Source organism: Trematomus bernacchii, unplaced genomic scaffold (assembly GCF_902827165.1).
Source record: "Trematomus bernacchii unplaced genomic scaffold, fTreBer1.1, whole genome shotgun sequence".
In the NCBI taxonomy this organism is placed as follows: Eukaryota; Metazoa; Chordata; class Actinopteri; order Perciformes; family Nototheniidae; genus Trematomus; species Trematomus bernacchii.
In genome coordinates, this window is record NW_022987656.1 from 6,603,978 (window position 1) to 6,626,536 (window position 22,559).

At 41.5% G+C, this 22,559-nt stretch overlaps 2 protein-coding genes across 3 annotated transcripts in view; both read left to right on the plus strand.

Annotated features, from left to right (window-relative positions):
- mpp5a (membrane protein, palmitoylated 5a (MAGUK p55 subfamily member 5)) overlaps positions 1-14,101 on the plus strand; it is a 49,978-nt gene extending 35,877 nt beyond the window's left edge. Inside the window, 11 exon segments of the mRNA XM_034135242.1 lie at positions 61-222; positions 3,125-3,178; positions 3,180-3,203; positions 3,598-3,781; positions 8,468-8,539; positions 9,706-9,777; positions 9,885-10,052; positions 10,181-10,270; positions 11,295-11,407; positions 11,545-11,655; positions 11,769-14,101. Coding sequence (XP_033991133.1) covers positions 61-222; positions 3,125-3,178; positions 3,180-3,203; positions 3,598-3,781; positions 8,468-8,539; positions 9,706-9,777; positions 9,885-10,052; positions 10,181-10,270; positions 11,295-11,407; positions 11,545-11,655; positions 11,769-11,945 — 1,227 coding nt within the window. The 3' untranslated portion in view covers positions 11,946-14,101.
- Positions 14,102-16,410: 2,309 nt separating this feature from the next.
- ccdc88c (coiled-coil domain containing 88C) overlaps positions 16,411-22,559 on the plus strand; it is a 57,888-nt gene continuing 51,739 nt past the window's right edge. For both annotated transcript variants that reach the window (XM_034135214.1, XM_034135215.1), the window contains exons 1-3: positions 16,411-17,004; positions 18,325-18,437; positions 21,452-21,560. In XM_034135214.1, the coding sequence (XP_033991105.1) occupies positions 16,945-17,004; positions 18,325-18,437; positions 21,452-21,560 (282 nt within the window). In that variant the 5' untranslated portion in view covers positions 16,411-16,944. The remainder of the gene's footprint in view (positions 17,005-18,324; positions 18,438-21,451; positions 21,561-22,559) is intronic.

Genomic DNA, 22,559 nt, shown 5'->3' on the forward strand with positions numbered 1-22,559 from the left:
CACAGGGAGTGGGTCATGTCCATGTGTGTCCATCATCCTGCTGCTCTGTGTGTCCTGCAGGGGGCGACGGTGCGGAACGAGATGGAGAGTGTGGTGATCAGTCGGATTGTTCGAGGTGGAGCCGCTGAACGAAGCGGACTTCTGTCAGAAGGAGATGAAATCCTGGAGATTAACGGCATCGAGATCAGAGGGAAGGATGTCAACCAGGTCTTTGATATTCTTGTAAGTATATCCAAAGAGTTCTTTGATGGAGTAATGAATAAGATCACTTATGCGGCTTTCACACCAGCGCTTTTCCCGTTCTAGCTCCGTGCTAGAGCTCTTCTGGTTCAGCTCCGGTTTCCCTTTTCTGCTCCCGCTTTGTTCACACCACACAGAGCCGGGGTGGTACTGCGTCATTGCCTCATCGTTTGCGTCATGACGTAACCGTTTACTTCATAAAAGCCAAACCGCGCGGAAATCCCTCACATCGACAACAACAACAATGGCAATGCTGCTTATTAAGTTTGAGGTTTTCCATCGTTGTGTACAAACTGGATAAAACGCGGGCATTTTGTTGTTGTTCAGGAGGTTGATCCCGCCCATGCCCCTGCCCCCGCCTCAACGTAAGAGAGACGTAACCGGCGCCGCCTCTTAGCTCCGGAATCTTGCTTCTAGACCGATAATCTTTTGGAGCTGGAAACGAACCGGATTCCGGAGCTAAGAGGCGGCGCCTCTGCGGTGTGAAGAGGAAAAACCGGTACTTTTCAGGCTCTAGCTCCGAGCCGGCCTTGAAAACGCGTTGGTGTGAAAGGGGCATTAGGGGTGTAACAATTAGTCATTGTTTGTTTCAAACTCCAGGTGTTTTAGTGTCCGTTTGGGACTGCATTATCTGCATTTACATCTTTATATACTTAGGTTCTTTAAAGGTCCCATGTCATGCTTTTCCGGTTATTACCCGTCCCCTTGTGTGTTATGTAGCTTTTTCTGCATGTAAACGGTGTGCAGAGTCACAAACCCTCAAAGTAGGGAGTAAAACTCTAACACAGAAAAGACCTGTCTGTGCTGCCCCAGAACGCCTCGTTGGACATTTCTCTTTTTCCATTTTTGTCTTCCTGGTCGTAGTGACGTAACGGCTCCTCACACACTCAGCCTTATCTTTTCTCAGCCGCGGCTCCGAGAGGTGTTTTTTTCTTTATCTAAACCTCTCTAAAAAGGTCAAATGTCACTTGTTTTGCATCTTGATACAGGGTACTCATTATATGTTATAGTTTGGATTCCTAAAGCTTTTAGTCTACTATCCCATCCTTCAAGGGTGGTTTTCACTATAAGTAATGGTGCACATAACTTTTTTAGTGAGTTACTCAGATGAGTACCCCACACGAAGCGTGGTCCTCCTCAGTGTCTCCTTCACTGTCCTCTATTTACACTTCTTGCATGCTAGATGATGAAGATGATGAAGATGCCTCCGATTTGCTTTCTCCAAACTTGTTGCCAAAACTGTGAAGTCCTTGCATTTCCTGAGGCCAAGTTGAAGGATCAAATACTAAGAAATGATCACATGACTTGAAGTCATATCTGATTTCAGAGGTGGGAAGTAACAAAGTACACTTATTCAAGTACTGTACTTAAGTACAATCATTTGAGATATTTGTACTTTACTTGACTTTGATGCTACTTTGTACTTCTACTCCACTACAGTTCAGAGGTAAATGTTGTACTTTTACTCCACTACATGTATGTAATACCTTTAGTTACTTTACAGATGTGGATGAATGATGTGAAATATACTCAAGTGTTAAATCAGACTTTAGTTCCACCTGGAGTAAATTCACAAGCTACCCTGCAGTATACAAAGTCATTCAAACTAGCTGCACCTTTACCAGCTTTGAGAACACTTTCATGATCAATCATTATAAAACATATCATATATATTATTCTGAAATGGACCAATCTGCACAATGACTACTTTTATTTTTGGTACTTTAAGTATATTTTGAAAATACTTTTCTAATTTTACTTGAGTAACATTTTGAATGCAGGACTTTTACTGCGTACCTGCGTACCAGTTATGTGCACCCTGACTATAAGTGATGTGTTTTTTTTGGACGGAAACTATAATTTACATTTTGTTACTATGTTCAATCTGAATTTACTTTAAAATAAAAACATCTATTGATTCTGACTTTCTTCATCCAACTCACAGGTGTATCATTGCTTTGAGAAAAAAGATCATTAATTTACCCATTTTTTTGAAGATATAGTCATTTGTTCTGGGCATGTCATTTTCGAGCCTGAGACCTGAAAAACAGGCTCAGGGCTTAACAGGTTAATGAAAGCCTAACATTTCTGGCCAATATTCTCCCTGTTGTTTGCCCTGATGTGTGAACTTTAAAGAACAATTTGACTTGTTCTGGCAAAGGCAACTGGATGGTATCCACCAAAAATAAATATGGATCACCCTTGGTTCTTTGTATGTTATTCTTATTCAAGCACATGTAGCCAATTGCCTATAACTTAAAATTCCTTTACTATATGTTATTTAGAAATGTTCCTGTCCAACATCTGCATCAAAATCAGATCAGAATCAGGTTTATTGCGAAGTAGGTATACATACACAAGGAATTAGGTTTATTGGGCCACAACACAGAGGCAGTCATCCGCAGCGCCACCTAGTTGTTCATCCATCACATTCATTTGTCATTTGTGTCAAGATGATACGTTTCCCTTATCAATTGCTGTATCTAGTGATACTTTTATTACATATGACAACAGCAAAAGGACCAAAGGTCATTATAAAAGTTAAATGAACAATCCATGTGATGAAGAGATGTTGATTAATTGTGTGTGTGTGTGTGTGTGTGTGTGTGTGTGTGTGTGTGTGTGTGTGTGTGTGTGGTGTGTGTGTGTGTGTGTGGTGTGTGTGGTGTGTGTGTGTGTGTGTGTGTGTGTGTGTGTGTGTGTGTGTGTGTGTGTGTGTGTGTGTGTGTGTGTGTGTGTGTGTGGTGTGTGTGTGTGTGTGGTGTGTGTGTGTGGTGTGTGTGTGTGTGTGTGTGTGTGTGTGTGTGTGTGTGGTGTGTGTGTGTGTGTGTGTGTGTGTGTGTGTGTGTGTGTGTGTGTGTGTGTGTGTGTGTGTGTGTTTCAGGCGGACATGCACGGCCTCCTGACCTTTGTGCTCATTCCCAGCAATCAGGGCAAACCCCCCCCCTGTCAAAGAGTCCGTGGTGAGTGCTCAATCATAAACATCTGAGCAAATGTTTTGATAAAGAACAGATTTAGAAAGTGTTCAAATGAGGTTTGTAAATGTCTTTTTGGATGTACGATACGATATTACTTTATTTGTCAGATCAAGTCTGAAATGTGACTTGCGTCACAGCAGCTCCATGTCCAACATCAACAGACAAATATCCAGACACAAATACATGAAACACAAACAACAAACATTTAACATAACAGCACAATCAGTGAGAGAAAAGCTGCTCAAAGAGCCTTCAGCGTGCATTTGATCTGGGATTCAGCTCTGTATTTACTGAGAGGATTGACTGATGCACAAAGGAGTGCTTCAGTCTGACTTTATTGAATGATGTGATCTAAACCCAGTCTCCTTCCCTCCCTCAGGTCCATGTGAAGGCCCATTTCGACTACGACCCCTCAGACGACCCCTATGTGCCGTGCAGAGAGCTGGGCCTGTCATTCCAGAAGGGGGACATTCTCCACATCATCAGCCAGTCTGACCCCAACTGGTGGCAGGCCTACAGGGACGGTGACGAGGACAACCAGCCACTAGCCGGACTCGTACCAGGTACTTCCCTCTGTCTGGCCATTTTGTCTTTTGGGTGTTTTACTTATACAGTGAAGGAAATAAGTATTTGATTCCTTCCAGATTTTGTAAGTTTGTCAATCTTCAGACGGGCCGTTCATGTTCTTCTTGAGCAGGGGGCCTTCAGGCGCTGCAGGATTTGATCCATTTTGGTGTAGAGCAGCTGTTTTCAAAGTGTGAGGCACGCTTCCCCGGGGGGGCGCCAGAGAGCTTCAGGGGAGGCGCAGCGTCAGAAAAAAATAACGAGAAACAGTGAAATCTAGCTAGTTAACTTCAGCTAACTTTATGCGAGCGGCAACATGGATCGATTTTTAGTGAAGTTACCTAAAGTGAGAGAGGAGACAGCATCTGGCAGAAAACGTGTGTCACTTGGGGCGGACTGGTCCTCTGTAGAATCTGGAGAATCACAGAACGGCTGGTCGTCAAGGGCCGTTGACGACCGGCTTGGTTCGCTGGCGGCCGGCACCGCCCTTAATTTCCACCGTTTTCCCCGCAGCGAGGCTCCCCCCGTTGACAGTTCACTAGCGCTCCCTTCACCTCCACCTACCTGTGTGAGTGCGGGTTTTCCGCATTGACTTTGATCAAAAGCAAGTACCGGTCAAGGCTGCAGCCAGAAGATGATCTGCGTTTATTCCTGTCTGCATTGCATCCCTGCATCACCCGCCTGTGTGCATCAAAGACGCAGACTCATTGTTCCCACTAAAGTAGGGGAGAGTCATAAGGAGGCAAAGTTGACGTTCAGTGTGTTGCCGGGAGCATATAAGGATTTATCCACCATGTTGAAAATGTAAAACAAATATGTTTAAAACATAAAGATAAAAAGGTTTAAAAAAGTTATTGTTTAATGTTTTAAGGAGGTGACTCTACTCAGCCAATCAGCACGATAGATTCAAACACACTCTCAGAGACGAGACAAGAAGAGAGAAACAGTCAGAGTCATTTCAAATGGCGTGCTCAATAAAGAGAAAGGTAGACAGAGAAAACAGAGCATAATGACATGTTCTCTCACTGGACCTCTTTGAAGTGCAATTGAATACCCCTGCATTATGGCAACAACAACAATAATAACAATAATAATAATAATAATAATAATAGCAATAGCTATAATAATTGGGAGGGGGGGTGCGGCTGTTCTTATGTTTTCTGAGGGGAGGCTCGCCTTCCCACACTTTGAAAACCCCTGGTGTAGTGTGTTCCCAATAGTTTTCTTGGTGACTGTGGTCCCAGCTGCCTTGAGATCATAAACAAGTTCCTCCTGTGTAGTTCTTTGCTGATCCCTCACCTTTCTCATGATCATCAATACCCCACGGGGCCAGATCTTGTGTGGAGCCCCAGACCGAGGGCGACTGATGCTCATTTTGTGTTTCTTCTATTTCTGAATAATGGAACCAACACTGGTCTCCTTCTCACCAAGCTGCTTTCTGATGGTCTTGTAGCCGATCCCAGCCTTCTGCAGGTCTACAGTCTTGTCCCTGAGGTCTTTATGGCGCATTTCCATTACAGTTTAGGAACTGGGGTAGTATCTATAGTAACGCAGTGAAGGCGGAGCCGTGACGTGATCTTCAGAGAACCCCAGAAAAACAACACAGCCGTTAGCTGTTAGCACTCAGAGCTCACAGCTCCTCATATATGTTCAGAAACTAGACAAAAGTTAAACAAGTACAAACCACAGACTGTCTGTGTCATGGCGAATACAGTCGCTGCTTTATTTATGTCTGTATAGGCCGTTGTTGTGAGTGTGGACGGTCGGAGCATATACTGCGTTAGCTTAGCCAATCTCCATTTAGAACACACGCATTTTAAAAGGTTTTTCGCCTGCCGTCTGTCTGCAGACTTGTCAAAGCATTAATTCATGGTTTTTACTAACTGGTATCAGTATGTTGTTACTTCGGCATCATTTTGAAACGTGTATTACAATTAAATCACGGTCAAATATGTCCATCTTGTAGTTGTAGCCCCCTTGCCAGCGATGCTCTCTCTAGTTTAGCATACTCAGCCCGACTCAGCCTCGTTGTCTCTGGCCCTGGACCCACGATTTTATGAGGCCAGAAAAACTGTGAATTAGGACCCGCCGGCCGGTACTAGGCCAAGTGGAAACGCAACCAAAGACGGGCCGCTGACGTCACAGCCCTCTTAAACCGTGCTCCGCGCTGTAGTGGAAACGCGCCATTAGACAGCTCTTTGGTCTTGCCCATGGTGGAGAGGTTGGAATCTGATTGATTGATTCTGTGGACAGGTGTCTTTTATACAGGTAACAAGTTGATGTTAGGAGTACTACTTTCTTAAAGGAAGAGGACTTATGCGGTCTGTGGGAGCCAGAATCCTTGTTGGTTGCAAGGGGATCAAATACTTATTTCCCACGGTTAAATGCAAATCAATTTTGATCTTTTATATAATGTCAATTTCTGGATTTTCTTTTTGATATTCTGTCAATCATTAGTCAAATAAACCTACCATTAAAATGATAGACTGTTCATTTCTTTGTAAGTGGGTAAACTTACAAAGTCGGCAAGGGATAAAACACTTATTTCCTCCACTGTAGCATCTTAGTAAAACCCTTGACGGTTGGCTGTGGCACTCCAATACATACCCATACATGCCAACCTTTCCAAATCCAAAAGAGGTAGGTTTGCGCGCGGCAAATGTGCACGCCCAAATTAGGTAATCAGAACCCCAGTAATTACATGTATAAACCATGTATTTAACATATATATTGCATCATTTTATGCATTTTTCAGAAAAAGTGGTAGTTTGGTAAACACTAAACAGTGACATCAACGACATGTTTGGTCTGTAAAATGCCCGAAAAGTAAAAGAATGGGAGATAAATATCCCAAAGTCTCCACATTTTATTATATTTTTAATGTGTTTCTGGTCCTCTTTCAGTTGCATTGTTGGAGAAGCCTGTGACATAAGATTTTCAACGACATAATTACTCTGTAGCTATGTTAGTTTGACAATAAAGAACCTTGAACCTTGAACCTTGACAGTGTAGATCAGGGGTGCCCAACCTTTTTTGAACCGAGAGCTACTTTTAAAGTTGCCAGTCTGCCGAGATCTACCAGTCCAAATAGAGAGGTGTAGCCATTACTGACAGCCTACTACCAGGTAAATACACACTTCTACTTGTATAAAACTGACCTTTGTACGATTAATACTTCATAAAATACTGCAGATCCTTTATCTTACCTCTTTCTAATCTACACACATACAAGTATTTAACTGAAGTTACACAACAGTGTTGTTGATACAGAGTTGGGAGTTTATTCACACGTCACAAACTACAGTGGGTAATGTTTTCAAGAAACATTGAACAGTGCTGCCACATATGATACAGGAAAAAAAGAAAAGACTGAACCCTTTCTTTGCCATTATATAAAAATAGTGTTGCTACAAAAGTATAAATTAGTTTTACTAATAAGACAACTCAGATCTGAAGCTACACAGGAATCTGCTGCCAGAGTGCAATAAAAAAGAGAAAATTAATAGAATCAAACCCTTTTCTTTTTTTTGCATTTTAGTAGAGTATAAAAAGAAATGCCTTTAAAATAGGATGCAAGCAACACTAGTTTCTGAATTGATAATAGACTATAATCAATTTAAACAGAACAGATCTTAAAGTTTGCATTCTTATACCATTTTGTACAATAATTATAATGAATAAGTTCAAACAAACTAAAACTTACAGCTGATTAATAACGGTATCTAACTTGAGTTTTTATTATATCAAAAACCTGTTGAAATGCTACTGTTATTTTTACTGTCCCCAAAAAGCGCGTCGGCAGCCTCCAGGAATGCTTCTTTCACAACTTCGCCGTCTTTGAAAGACTTCATGTGTTTTGCAAGAACGTGACTGACACGATAAGATGCTATGGTAGCAGCCTTGCTCTTGTTGTTGGGCCTGGTGAAAATGGACTGCTGTGCATTTAGCTGTCCTTTCAGGTCCCTCACCTTTTGGGAGCGTAGGGCAGAATTAGGAGGGAATTCCGTCTCGTAGCGTTTGTGCACTGTTTTGAAATGCCGCTCCTAAATTACCCTTCTTCGATAAAGCCACGCTCGCATTGCAGATGAGACAGATGGACTTTGAATTGGAATAGATACAAAAATAATCATCCTCCCCACTCGGAGTGAAAATTATATATTTTGGGCTCTTTTGCTTCTGCCATAATTGTGGTCTTGTGTGTGCGGACTGCACAGCAAACTAGTGCCCACTGCCCACTGCCTACCAGCCACGCCCCGATACATGGGGTCACACCAATCACAAAGCTTTGATGCGTTCAAGTGCATTATTCTGGCACAGGAAGATTATGTTATAGGACATTAACGATAAAACAGAATATTGTTGTTCTATTTTTAGACATATCTCGCGATCGACTGAAACACAGAGGACTGTTTGTATGATGGGATCACAGACACGCTGCAAACGGTGTCCGCCAAAAGTCGAGTCCAGTGTCTATGTAGTGTCATTTTTATTTGTTATAGTTTGGAAAGATTGAAAATCGGTAGGGAGAGTCAGCTAAGTCGGTAGACGGTAGAAACATGTCAAAAGCGGTAGACTACCGCCCAAATCGGTAGGGTTGGCAGGTATGCATACCCATGTGATCATACTCTTTATTGCATGATATGACTACTGTTTTTTGTATTGATATTCTCTCTTTTTGACCACAGGGAAGAGTTTCCAGCAGCAAAGAGAAGCCATGAAACAGACCATAGAAGAAGAAAAGGAGCCGGAGAAGTCTGGTATGTTGCTCTACTCTTTGCACTTTAGAGTTCCCTGAAGTGAGCATCACAAAGGGGTCAATCCACAAAAGCATTCATTTATGATACGTAAACAGCAGGATCATCTCCACATATTAACACCATTTCATGCATTTTGAAGTGTAAATGTATTCACCAGAAGTAGAAAGCTAACGTTAGCATGACTTCGCTAAGCTAAAGGCGGCTAATATTCGGATTGATGGCGTTTAGTAATTTCTTCAGTTTGTGTTAACCACAGACCTTATTTCAGGCTTCTAACCACAAATACTTTCAGAAAACCATTGACTTTGAGGCAAGGGAACTGGAAGTGCTAAAATGCTAACTCATTTCTGGGTTTTATGACTCATTCCCGCACCACTCTATAACCTGATGAATAACTATTTTAGGTTTATAATACTAAATTATAGAATAATGTTTATGGTTTGTCAATGTCCAATTATCCAATGAGTTTACTGACAGTACACCATTATGCACCACAAAGCTTGCTATTTTACACCAACAGACAGTTGAATGTGTATGTTCCTGCATACATGAAATACAATCGGTCTTGTAGCTTATGGCGCATTTCCATTGCAGGGCCTTGCTCGGCTTAGTACGGTATAGTTAGGCCTTGTTAGGCCAGGCTCACTTTATGCTGCGTTTCCATTACAGTTTAGTAGCTGGGGCAGTAACTATAGTAACGCAGTGTAGGCGGAGCCGTGACGTCATCTTCAATGCAAACCACAGAAAACCAACATCAGCCGTTAGCTGTTAGCCCTCAGAGCTCACAGCTCCTCATATCTGTTCAGAAACTAGACAACAGTTAAACAAGTACAAACCACAGACTGCCTGTGTCAGGCATCATTTTGAAACGTGTGGTACAATTAAATCACGGTCAAATATGTTCATTTTGTTGTAGTTGTAGCCCCCTTGCCAGCGATTCTCTCTCTAGTTTAGCATACTCAGCCCGACTCAGCCTGGTTGTTGGCCCGCTAAGAACCTCGATTTTATGGGGCCAGAAAAACTGTGAAATAGTACCCGCTAGCCGGTACTACGCCAAGTGGAAACGCAACCAAAAACGGGCCGGGCAAGGCACGGCACGCTTAAACCGCGCTGTAGTGGAAATGCGCCATTAATGTGTGTGTTTTACGTTGTCGTCTCGTTTACAGGGAAGCTGTGGTGTGCAAAGAAGAACAAGAGGAAGAGAAAGAAGCTGCTTTACAACACCCAAAAGAGTGATGGTAGGACTTCCTGTCTTTCTGTCACTCTCAAACATTTCATTTAGTCTTCTTACAGTTTTTCCTTTGGACCATATATTTGATTAATTCTGTTCTACTCAATTTGCCAGATGTTGACAACGAGGAGATCCTGACCTATGAGGAGATGGCTCTGTACCACCAGCCGGCCAATAGGAAGCGGCCGATCGCACTGATTGGTCCAGGCAGTTGCGGGCAGGCGGAGCTCAGACAAAAACTGCTCAACAGCCAACCAGAGCGCTTCGCTGGAGCCGTGCCCCGTAAGATTACACACACACACACACACACACACACTCACACTCACACTCACACTCACACTCACACTCTCTCACACACACACACACTCATTAATTTGAAACATGCTTTTGTGTGTGTGTGTGTGTGTCAGACACCACTCGGAGCCGGCGGGATGGCGAGCTGGGTGGTCGAGATTATCACTTTGTGTCTCGTCAGACGTTTGAGGCAGAGCTGTCAGCAGGTAAGCTCTCATGCTAGGGAAGACACACTCTAATATCATACTGTATATACATGGGTTATTTAGTATGACACTCTTTAAATGTCTTTTTGGGGATTTCCATTAGCTGCTCTTCCACCACTTACAGTCAGACACACATACTTTACACTCATCTCTCGTTATCCAAAAATGAAGGATGGAAGAAAAAACTAAAATGATCCTTTTAACCATTATTTATTCCTCACAAATGTATAGCACACCTCTACTGCAAATAAAAAGTAATTGATGACAACTATAGGTAATCATCTGAAAAGACCTTCAATTATATATTTATCCAACCTGCACTTGATAGAAGTCAATATCAGAGTTTGCTTCTTCCTTTGACACTGAAGCACAATATCAGCAAAGGGTAGTCAAGCTAAATGATCTGACTCATTCAGAAGCCTAAATATAAGAAAATCACCAAATAATGACGAGTCCTCAAAGAAAGGTTTGGGAACAACTGGTGTAAACTGAGCACATTAAGTACTCATTCAATAAACACAAAGTTGCAACGGTGCCAGGGACGCCAGAGAAGGGCAGGACCTTAATGTGTGCGGGTGTTTAAATTCCTCCACCCCAACTTCCTGTGCACTTCCTCAGGCTCCCACCCAATTTCTCTATTGCGACATACTCACAAGCTGGAAATACCAGCACCACTGTGTCCATGGTAACAAGCTTAAATCAAAAACTAGTAAGAGTAGTGACACTAGAGTTAGTAAGAAAACAGCCAAGGGTTCACATGTTTAAGTGTAATTTTTCAACAGGAATGAATATGAAATGTTCCTACAGTAAATATATTAGCACATCCATTGGTTTTTTGATTGTTTTCTTTATTATGAAATCAAATGAAGTAAATGAAAATGAAATCAAACCCAGAAATTATTTATATAAACATTAAAAACTCAAATGAACACATTGTACTGCAGACATGTCAAATGTCATAGTGTGAAAAAATATATTACTTGGAGAAATGTGGTAAATAAAATGTTCCTTCTTGTTTTCACAGGAAAGCTGATTGAGTCTGGAGACTTTGAGAAGAACATGTACGGGACGAGTTCTGACTCAGTGAGGCAGGTCATCAACACTGGGAAGATCTGTGTGCTCTGTCTGCACACACAGGTACACACACACACACACACACACACACACACACACACACACACACACACACACACACACACACACAGATTACACAGGGTGGTGTAGTGATGGTTTTGGTTGAATCCTTATGTATGTTGGTGTGTGTATGTTTACAGGCTCTAAAGGTATTGAGGAGTTCAGACTTAAAGCCTTACATCATCTTCATAGCCCCGCCCTCCCAGGAAAGACTCCGCGCCCTATTGGCTAAAGACAACAAAAACCCAAAGGTGCCTGTCTAACTGTTTACACTTCCTGTTTACACTCAGTCAACACACATATCTCCAGTGTTAACATCCGTGTGTGTGTGTTTGTGTGTGTTCGTGTGTGTGTGTGTGTGCAGCCCGAGGAGCTGCGGGACATCATTGAGAAGGCGCGAGAGATGGAGCAGAGCTGCGGACATCTGTTCGACGCCGTCATCGTCAACGCGGACCAGGACAAAGCCTTCAACGAGCTGCTGAGACTCATCAACAAACTGGACACTGAGCCACAGTGGGTGCCCTGCTCCTGGCTGCGCTGAGAACACACACACACACACACACACACACACACACACACACACACACACACACGTCATAAAGTGACAATGGAGTACACTTTGATACATTCAACAAACTGGAACCTTAAACGCTGTGTGGGAGTTACATAGTGTCATGGCCGCTGTTAAGGGAAACTAATCTGAGATTTTGAGAGTTTCAATGTTATGAGAAAACATATCAGTGAAACCTATAGAGTGGTGGAGAGTCCTAAAACCTGGAAATGAGTTATCATTTTAGAACTTCTTCTTGACTCATCTCAAAGCTTTTTGAACATGTTTTGGATAGATGTCTGATTTAAGGTCTGTGGTTACCACGAGCTGAATATATTTTCACGTTTTGTCCTACGACATAAAATACCTCAGTAAACACTCAATTTAAAAACGGCGGTTACTAACAAGTGTCTAAATGAGACGACTAAACGTCATCACACCCAACATTAGCTGCCTTTAGCTTAGCGGTGTTGATGTGTTGAAGTCATGTGACAGTGATGTGGTTTTATAGCGTAGCGTTAGCTTTTGAGTTCTGAAGATTGCATTTACGTGTAAAACATTATAAAAGTGGTGTTAAAATGTGGAGATTATCCAGCTGAACTGAAAGTGTAAGTATCCTAAACGTGTGACTGCCACAGATCTTACTCTCTGCAAGTTTCAGAAATCAAATTAAAAAAATCCCATTGCTTTTTGTCATGGGAACCAGTGCGCTTCCTACAAAGATGCAAAAACGTTATAGCCTCAGTTCTAAATCTCCTCATTACACACATAAAAGCTAATATCTGGAATATTTCTTGTAAATCTACGACTTCATTATATTGCCTTATTTCTAGCATTTTTTTTTTGATAAGCTTTTATATCAGAATACTTACTTCTGAAAATGTTCTGTTCAAATCTGGTTTATACCGTATTGCCAAAAAAATAAATAAATGAGAACTACTTTAAGCTTTCTATCAATATATGTAAGGATTTAAAATGTTAGGATTTTACATTACATACATATATTATATTACTATCAATTTCAATTTTAATCTCATAACATAATGACTTTTAAAAAATCTAAATCTCAGATTAGAGTTTGTCTTCGCATTGACTCTAATGACGCTAAATAGCACACATCCTGTAGAATGTATTAACCAGGCACTGATGATAATACTTTATGCTATATAAACCTTATGTGTATTCACTGTCCTTAAAGGGAGAGACCCTCACTGGGGTCTCTGTTGGTGCCTGACTGCTCCCTCATGTTTATGTTCAGCAGCGACATGCACACACTCATCTTCTAATCATCACACTGTAGTGAGACCAAAACATGGACCTGGAGAATCCTTTCTTCTTTTATTATTATTTAGAGGAATGTGGGGCCTCATCAAAGTTGCATTATTTTGTCTTGTGACCATTTCAACCATAAGAATTTAACATATTTAAACTATAACAGTCCACTTGTTTAAACTTTTTGCAGTGCTTAGAATATATGAAATTAAAATCAAATCAATCTTCTTATTAAGGTCAAATAAATGAGGCCCCTGGTGAGGAATAAATGTGACACTAATTGAAGTCACTGAGCCACGGCATTCACTGCTATGAAGAACACACACTCTGTATGAAGCAGTGTATTGACTCCTCTGACTGACTGACTGTTGAACAGACGGCTCTTCACGATTTCCAATGAACACTGAGATAAAGGACACGGCACTTGATATTTTCTCTTTCACCTGTTTCTGACTGACTGTCCCGTCTGATCACATTAAGTAGAGATGACCTCTGACCCTGAGCTGCTGGGTAAAGAAACCGTGAACGTTTTAGTCTTTAGCTGGCACATGATGCTGAATTTATTCTATATTTTGTGTGTGCGTGTGAACGAATGTGTGTCTCAAATATGATGGCCTGACAAAGTATCACTGTTATCACTGGGTAGAGCATTTATATATTTGTTATATTGAAGATAGGTTTATGAAGTCCAGAATGCACCAATAGGATCGCAGGTTCCACCTTTCGCCATTCGTTAAGGAGGAAGAAGGGGCGGGGCTTCACTGTATTGAATGTAAAGTTAATGGACACCACTTCCTGTTATCAGAAATCCCTTCTGATTAAATCTGTATGAATATTCACAATGAATAAATAAATAGATGATTGATGAAAAATGACTCGCCTTGTGTTTTTTGTTGAAAATTATACTTTTTTCCCTTAAAGTTTCTCTCCCACACTCCCCAACCTGACATGCCTCCATTGAATTATTTTCTTACATCTGTAACGTAGTGACATCACAATGTAACACTTCTATTGGCAAGTACTCCTAGAAATTGTACTTGATAGGCTAACAGGCGGGATATCTCTAAGTAGTTGACCAATCACAACAGACTAACCAATCGGAGCAGACTGGCCTCTGGTTTCAGACAGAGGGTGAAAAGAGGCAGTATTAGAAAAATAAAGAGCTTTTTGAACATTAAATCATGGAAACATGTCACAGTAGAGACACTAAATACTAATACCTGAAAATGAGCTGAATACGTCCTCTTTAAATACTTATTCACCACTGTAATGTATATTGTAATGTACGTGTAATATATTGTAGTACAATGTGCACATGTCAAGTAAATAACATGTAATGTCATTTCTTATCAGCTGTATTACATTTACATTTCATCACTGTAAAACAACCGGTAGCTCTGTCTACATTTACTGCACTTTATTCCACAGTAGCACTCTTTTACGTGGTACTAAAACATAAGTACCAGTTACTCGGTACTATCCACAATTGTTCCTAATAGAACACCAACACACAGCGAGTGGAGTTGAATAGAGCCGTCCCGTACCATTCAGTTGAAACATTACACCATAAATGAGTCAGTGGAAGAGGATTAGGGCTAAAGAATGTTGACATCTGACCAAAAGTGATTTTATTTTATGAGATTTAGATCAGAATTCTGAGATTAAAGTCAGAAATCTAACTTTTCTCTCACAATTCAGAGATTTTCAGAAAAGTCAGAAATATTGTATTCTCTGAATTCTGAGCTTAATCTAAGAACAAAAGCTATTAAAAACGTTTTCCTCGATTTTAACATTGTTTCAAATATGCCCCTAATCCTCTGTGTTACACTGATACTGAGGATGATTTCCTTCTATGCTTTGTAGTAACGTGAGAGAGCCACACGGCGGCGCTGTTCTGCAGGTTATTGTTGCCATGTGCCATGCTTCAGTTTACTTTCTCAGATCTACCACTTCACTTTTTACTTTAGTCCAAATATAGCTGCTCCTTTGATTTAGCAACATGTGTGTTTGCTGCATGTTTGGTCTGGTTCTGAACAGGAAGTTGCTAAACTGCTTCTTTCCTGTCTGATCATGCCAAATCAATGACTCTGGCTGATTTCCCCTTTAGCCTCACCCTGATACACCCTTCTTTCCTTCACAGGTACTGCTGACTGCACTGAGATCAGCAGCAAAAGCATCTTACTCCACTTACACAGTCAATTCTTCTCTCTGTAAACTACAATGGCAAGAGGATCACGTTTAAATGTTTAGCTTTTGGTTGCTTTATAAAAAGTTAAAGACTTTATAGAAATTACATTTATCACATAGAAATCAATTGTTGTCAGTGACTATACTTTACATTTTGCTCTAGGGAAGTCCCCTAAGGCTAAAAGACCTGGAAGTGGTCCTACAGTAATCCTTCATTTTATTTTCATTCTATTAATCCCTTCCCAGTCTGCTCCGATTGGTCAACTGCTTAGAGATGTCCCGCCCCTTAGTTTATCATGTACAATTTGTAGGAGCCTAACCAATAAAAGCGCAAGAGTTACGTTATGATGTCACTATGTTACTAAAGTAAGCAAAGGAGTGTGGGGTAGAGAAACTCCCTCTGGAGGGAACACAGGGATTTTAGCCTTTTCCCAAGAGAGGGAAACCCCCCAAAATAGGCCCTCTTGAAGTTAACTTTGTATAAACTCGCCTTTAATATTTATATTACACAGATGCCACCTCTTTCTTTCTGCATTGTAATTTCACTCTGATCCTCAATCACTTATAATCTTATTTTGTGCACAGGCTAAAACATCTCCAAAATATGATGTCTTAATTCTGAGTCCTCTATTCCTTTTAACCAAAGGATAACATTTAGGGAACAAAGAAAAAATAGTCAATCTTATTACTAGTGCTTTCATTATAGCAAAACCAGTGTAGCTCAATATATTACTTATGTAAAATAGTCCACTAATTTCAGGGTACCAAAACAAAAGTTTTCTATTTCAGGATCTTCTTCAAGATGTTAATTATCGTATTACTTCTGTGCTCTTTGGCTCGCGACAGAAGGCGGTGACGTAAGACTGAGAATAAAAAATGAAACTGCACAGTAATTGGCTGATTTACCAAATAGGGGCGGGGACTACACTTTTGCAGCAGCGGATTGGTCTATAGTGTTGTCATTCATCCCTTTCGTTCCTTTTGTCGCACGGTCAGGTTGATGGAGAGAAAGGAGGTATAGAGCGATAGAGGGACGTGGTGGAGATGTAGCAAACAACGGAAATAACTATTTTAACGTTTTATGTTTATCTATCGTGTATTTCAGTTTTCTCCACTTTCTTTACTTTTCTTAACTTATTTCACGGCCGTTTTTGTCGATTTACGTTCCGAGTCGTGTATCCTTGGCAACGCGAACTACTGTCCCGAGAAGTTTGGATCAAGTGTTACACCTTCAACCGGAAAATAAACTGGATCTTTACCCGCCAAACTAACGGAACTGACTCCGGTGTGCATATGGAAGCATTTCAAACAGTTTGGATCCAAATTCAACGTATTTCATTTTAAACCCAGTGTTTTGGGAAACAGGACAGCGCGAGACAATAGTGGTGAGAGAGGGAGCTCGTGCAGGGGGGAATCGATGCCTCGCGGGGGCTTTGTTCTACCGCGAGCCTTCTGCTGAGACCGACTGATGGCCGCTGGATTTATGAATATTTACTGATTAATTAACGGAGTGAAAAGCCTTTGGAACAACATGGACGTGACTCTGTCCGAGTTACTGTCCACTTTCATGGAGTCTCCGCTGGTGGTGTGGGTGAGTGGGAGCAGCACACGCACACACAAACACTTGCTGACCTCTGACTTTTTTTTAACTTTCTCTGATCTCTTTCTCTCAGTTCGGCTACATTTCTTTAAAACTACAATACTGTAGTAGAAACACAACTTTGCCCTCCATTTTACCATGCTGCAGGAGCTTGCATTATTAACCCATTGAGAGACACTGTTCTGACCGGTACAGTACCAGGGAAAGTACTTTCAGAGTCAAAACAGAATCATTACATTATGTTTTTCCTCACTGGTTACAGATGCTGTTTCTTTGCCCTTCTATCATATTTTGACCAAATAATGATGTTCAAGAGCCTCTCCCATAGTCGGCATGTCCAAGTGTGATACTGTCAAAATATGAATCAGAGCAAACATTACTGCAGCTAATTGAAGAAAACTAGCATAGCTTCAAACTGGGACTGAGCTAGCCATTGCTCAAAACTAATGGAAACTCGACCTAGAGTAATGTAGCAACAGTTAACCCATTTGCAAACAGAAATGTGTCACTTTTTATGGATATATTCATTTACAGGCAGATAAACTCCCTCTGGAGGGAACACAGGGATTTGATCCTTTGCAGAGCATGTACATGCACACAAACCTATAGAACACACTACAGGGAAGGGGAACCCCAACAAGCAGAATAGGGCCTCTTCAAATGTGAAGTTGACAGCATTTCACTTTAGTATAGCTCTTAAAGAAGGGTTCCCACTTTTAACACAATGTTGATGCTCTGTTGGCTACCAGGGCGCCCCTTCACTTGTTCTTTGCAAGGATGCATTCAAATGTTAAAATGAAGCTCCTCTAAAGACAAATAAGTGTATTTTTAGTGCCAAATATCCACTCTGTTGCAACTCGGCACTCTAGCGTAAGGAGGCATTTTCATACTTCAACAGACTGTAACTCTGGAAGACACTCAGTTGTCTTATCATGACCCCGGCTCCAAAATGGAGGAAGAATATTGATATCACGGCTGCAGAAAGTCTACCCATCTCCTGTTGCATACTTGAAAGTGAAACCCACCTGTTTCTTGTCCAGTTTAAAACTCCCCCAAAAAACCTTTTCTCTTCTGTATGTAGCACTAAGAAATGCTTGGCCTATTTGGGGCTGATGTCCTTGCAGGATTCTTGCTTCTTTGTGTTTGTTCCTTCTTGGTTGAATGCACTTATTGCAAGAGCCTCAGCTAAATGTAACAGCTATTGTAATGATCTGGAAACTCAGTATTTGGTATGATGTCATCAAGCATTTCAAGTCAAAAGGGAAACATTGAAAAGATGTGTGGTGTAGTAACTTGTTTCTGTGTGTGTAGGTGCGGACGCTGGGCCCTCTGGGTTCCTGTGAAGACGCGGGCTCAGAGGAGCAGGTGAACATGTTCATGGAGCTGGTGGACGGCGTCTTCCTGCACAAGATCATGACACACATGTAAGTAACCCCACAGCGAGGGGTCCACGTTTTATTTGCATGAGACAGTGAAAGAAGTTCTTTGATGTGTATCTGGCCTGGGTATATGAACGGTAATCAGTTAATTCAGTATTTCCTGTGTGTGTGTGTGTGTGTGTGTGTGTGTGTGTGCACGACCACATCCTGACTCGCTGGTTTCAGGTTGTAAACGTCACAGCCAGATGTGCTGCTGAAGTCTGCATAAAGAACAGCACATTATAAGAGAGAGCCTAGTTAGATCATTAACAGTGCCTTTAGAACTGACCCGCTGTCAGTTTGTACTTTGGCTCAGGAAGTGCACAGTAGCAGACAGGTAGTACACCGACGCAGTGTGCTATAACAAATCTCAACGTGGACATGCTTGCACGCATCGTTTTCAAGTAATGCTTATAATTATCTCAACTGTGCATCTTGCAAGGTGGAGCACAGTGACAAAATCTGTTCACTGACAGACTGACAGAAATATATATATAGTATCCACATTCCAATGTTTTCTGAGCGGCGGCAGCTTTTTTCAATAGATTCCAACGAGAACAGAAAATAAAAGTGCTGCACCCAACTTATTTGTTCTGAGCGCTCTGCCATTTTTGTTTGGTCACTCCAAGTGTTTCGAGTGAAAATATTCAAATGTGCCTGAAGCACCTAGAGAAGCTTGTTTTTGACTAACCTCATATTGAAACTATCATATTAAAGATCTGAAATTTGATTTGTTGGATCAGGTTCGCCAGGTGGACCATGGATTTTGCTGCCGACTTTTATCTTGTCTTACTTCCTGTTATTTGCAATAGTGAAAAAACAATGTCAAACAAATATATAGTAGCACAAACGGATGATCAAATCCAAGGGGATGAAGCTAGTCTGTCACACAAAAGCGGTTAGGATATGGATATGCTATCAAGATATTGTTGTCATAGAAATATCTTGACAGCCACTGTTGTATGATAGACTGGGATCGCCCCTTGCCTTAATTCTGTTGAACTATGTATGAATGAGCTTTACCGCTAATTCTGACAGCCGTAGCGCATGGAGAACAATCTGTGTACGGAGACAACACAACACTCACCGACAGCTGAATCAAGTGTCTGCTCAAACAAACATGCTTTTCAGTGTTTGTTATTGGACAGTTTACGTCTGGAAGACACGGCCAAAAACACATTTTTCCTCCAGTTTCTACATCGATGAGGATGCGAGTTTTCTACAATTACAATGGCAGTGTGCTCAGAAAAATGATGCTGGGTTCAGCTCTATTATTTGAGGAGGAACAGCATAAGCTCTGTCCTCATTGGGAACAATTCAAAAAGAATCTGGTGGTTAGAAAAATGTGATATATTATGGTCAGAAGCCCTGAACAGCAGAACCGTTGACATTTTGCCATGATGACACATACGTACATATGGTAAATGATAAATAAATTGCATTTATAAGCACTTTATTCAGTCTTTACTACTCCTTAAAGTGCATTTACATATACAAATCAGCATTCATACCCATGCATACAGAGGCAGGGCTACCATGCCTCCTGTTCAAGGAAGCTAACATTCATTAGGTAACATTAAGTATCTTGCCCATCACAAGCTGAAAAATATTTGCGTTTCTGTCAAGGCTGACAAATATTATTTTCCTTTCATTCTTTATAAATTGGAGCGACACATTTGGGCACTAAGTCTGTCCCGACTGATAATAACGGCAAATACCTACTTGTTTGGAATCTAAATCTCCTCCCACCAGACGGCCCTCTGTCCCCAATCACCCCACATGTTCATATATCAGTTATTGTCTTCGGAAACAATGATAATCACCCTATTGTTCTCCTGGCAATGAATGTAGGCTGGGAGGGGGGAGGGGGGGTCATTAGGACTGTCGGAGGGGTTTATTGGAAAGTGGGTTACGGGCGAGGAGGCAAGGGTGGAGAGCCAGAAGGAATAATAAAGGAAGCCAGGCAGAGAAGCAGTAAGCTGTCTGAACTATAATTCCTTTTTTCAAAAATCTTCATTCTGAGTCACACTGAAACAGGCTGAAGTTGAAGTATTGGTCAACATAGTGTAACTGAAATGAGGGGAGCTGGCATCTGAAATGGGTGTGCTGAAATACTTAAATGTGTAATTTTAGTACAATGAATAAGCTTTTGATGACCTTAAAGTGCGAAGTTGAAGTATCTGAAGTGCTGTTTAAACTGTGTAAGTGAAAGTCAAGAAAGAACTTACTCTAACTTAAAGTCAAAGATTGATGTTTTGGCTGAAGTAGAGCTGGAATACACTGTGTATTTCAATGTGTGTGGAATTGTGATTATGGTTTTGTCCAAATGTGAAACGCTAAGACCTGAAAGGGCAAGTGTTATTTAAAGTGTGAGCTCTGACATGGTTCAAGGGTCAAGTGATGTTGAAGTGCTTTTTCCTTATATTTCTGTCTTATTTTGTTGAAGTTTTACCATTGAAAGGATTTGAGATATCAGTTGGAGCTTAACCACTGAACCAGATGAAACCTGGCAAATAATAAAAGCCGAGCTCATTCAAAGGAGAATAGATGAAACCATGTGAAATGTCAGTCTGTAACCCTATTATTGTTCAGAGCTGATTGAACCCAAACAAGTTACTGTTTTAATAAACCTATTAGTAGATTAAGTATTTTATTTAGCTTCATTTCAGTGAGCAAAGTACATTTTCCAGGAGCTCAGATGGTAAGGATCACTTCTGAATGCTTGGCCAAGCAAAATGGAAGTTTGTTTTCCAGCCTCTGTGTTCTTATTATCATCCCCATGAGGCAGCAGACTGACTCCATGACAGTAGGTCAGCCAGACAGCGTCACCCCCCCGTTCAAATGCAAATCAGTCTGGCCCAGGCTGGCGTGTGTCGGGCATAAATCCTAATCCAACACAATAGTAACCCTGCATTTGGGACGTGTGTGTGTGCGTATGTGTGTGTAATATGATCTTTGTCTTAAGTAGCACCAATTTACGTCAATCTAAGTGCTCCTGTAATGCGTTTGTGTCTCCATAGTGACCCCAGCCCCACCAATCAGAGACTGACCAAGAATGTGAACAATGACGTGTCGCTCCGCCTCTACAACCTGACCGTTCTCACCAGACACATCAGGACGTACTACCAGGTATGCTAACACAAGAGCTCGCAAACTACGGCAACAATTATAGGTCAAACTCAACTACAGCACACAAGCGGCAGTCCAGATTGTAATTATTATTATAAAAAAAGGTTTACCCACACAAACGGTCTTATCTAGTAGAAACAAAATATAAAGAGTGGTGCAGTGATGATGTATTTTTGTATGCTGACCTTCACAAGGCCTCCTTTGACAACAAGTAAATGGGTTATTTCCATTTGATTTCTGAATATTAAAGGTCACCTATTATGCAAAATCCACTTTTTCATGTCTTTTCTACATCACCATGTGTCCCCTCTGCAAAGAGATTCTGAAAGTTTCAGGAAAAAAGACCCCCTCTCTTTTTGTCCTGATCCATATAAAAACCTGTCTGAAAATGAGCTGATCAGATGTTGGCAATTTTATGATGTCATAACGTTTTTTGGGCTTGTGTAACCATTAGCCAATCACCAACCAAGGTAACCCCCCTCACCTTATCACCTGAATCTCCTCCTAGAGCACCATTAGCCGCGTTCACACCAAGTACTTTGCCGTACTCAGTGCCGGCACTCAGTGCCCCGGCACTTATTACCCCAGGGCACTTAGTACAGATCGCGTTCACACCGGAATAAATTCCCTGAGGGAAGATTACGCAAATGAGCCGCTGACGTCACTTCGTCTTCTTCTGCTTTGGGTTTACTGGCAGGCCGCAAACAACTTCACGGCGTATACCGCCACCCGGAGTCCCTGGCCGGAAGTCCCCGGAGTTGGGGACTGGCTTCAGTAGAAGCTGCTGGGACTCCCAGCAGCTTCTACTGAAGCCTTCCGAGTAAATCGCCAGAACGCCGACACCTCCTCATCTCCACCGCTCCCATGTTTTATTTTGTGTTGCCATAACTTAGTCTCTCTGCGTTTGTGCGCTGGGCGAATGCTAATGCTAATAATGCTAATGCGAGGATAATAAAATTGCGGCTCTACAAAACATTTCAGAGTTTTACGGGGCGTGGT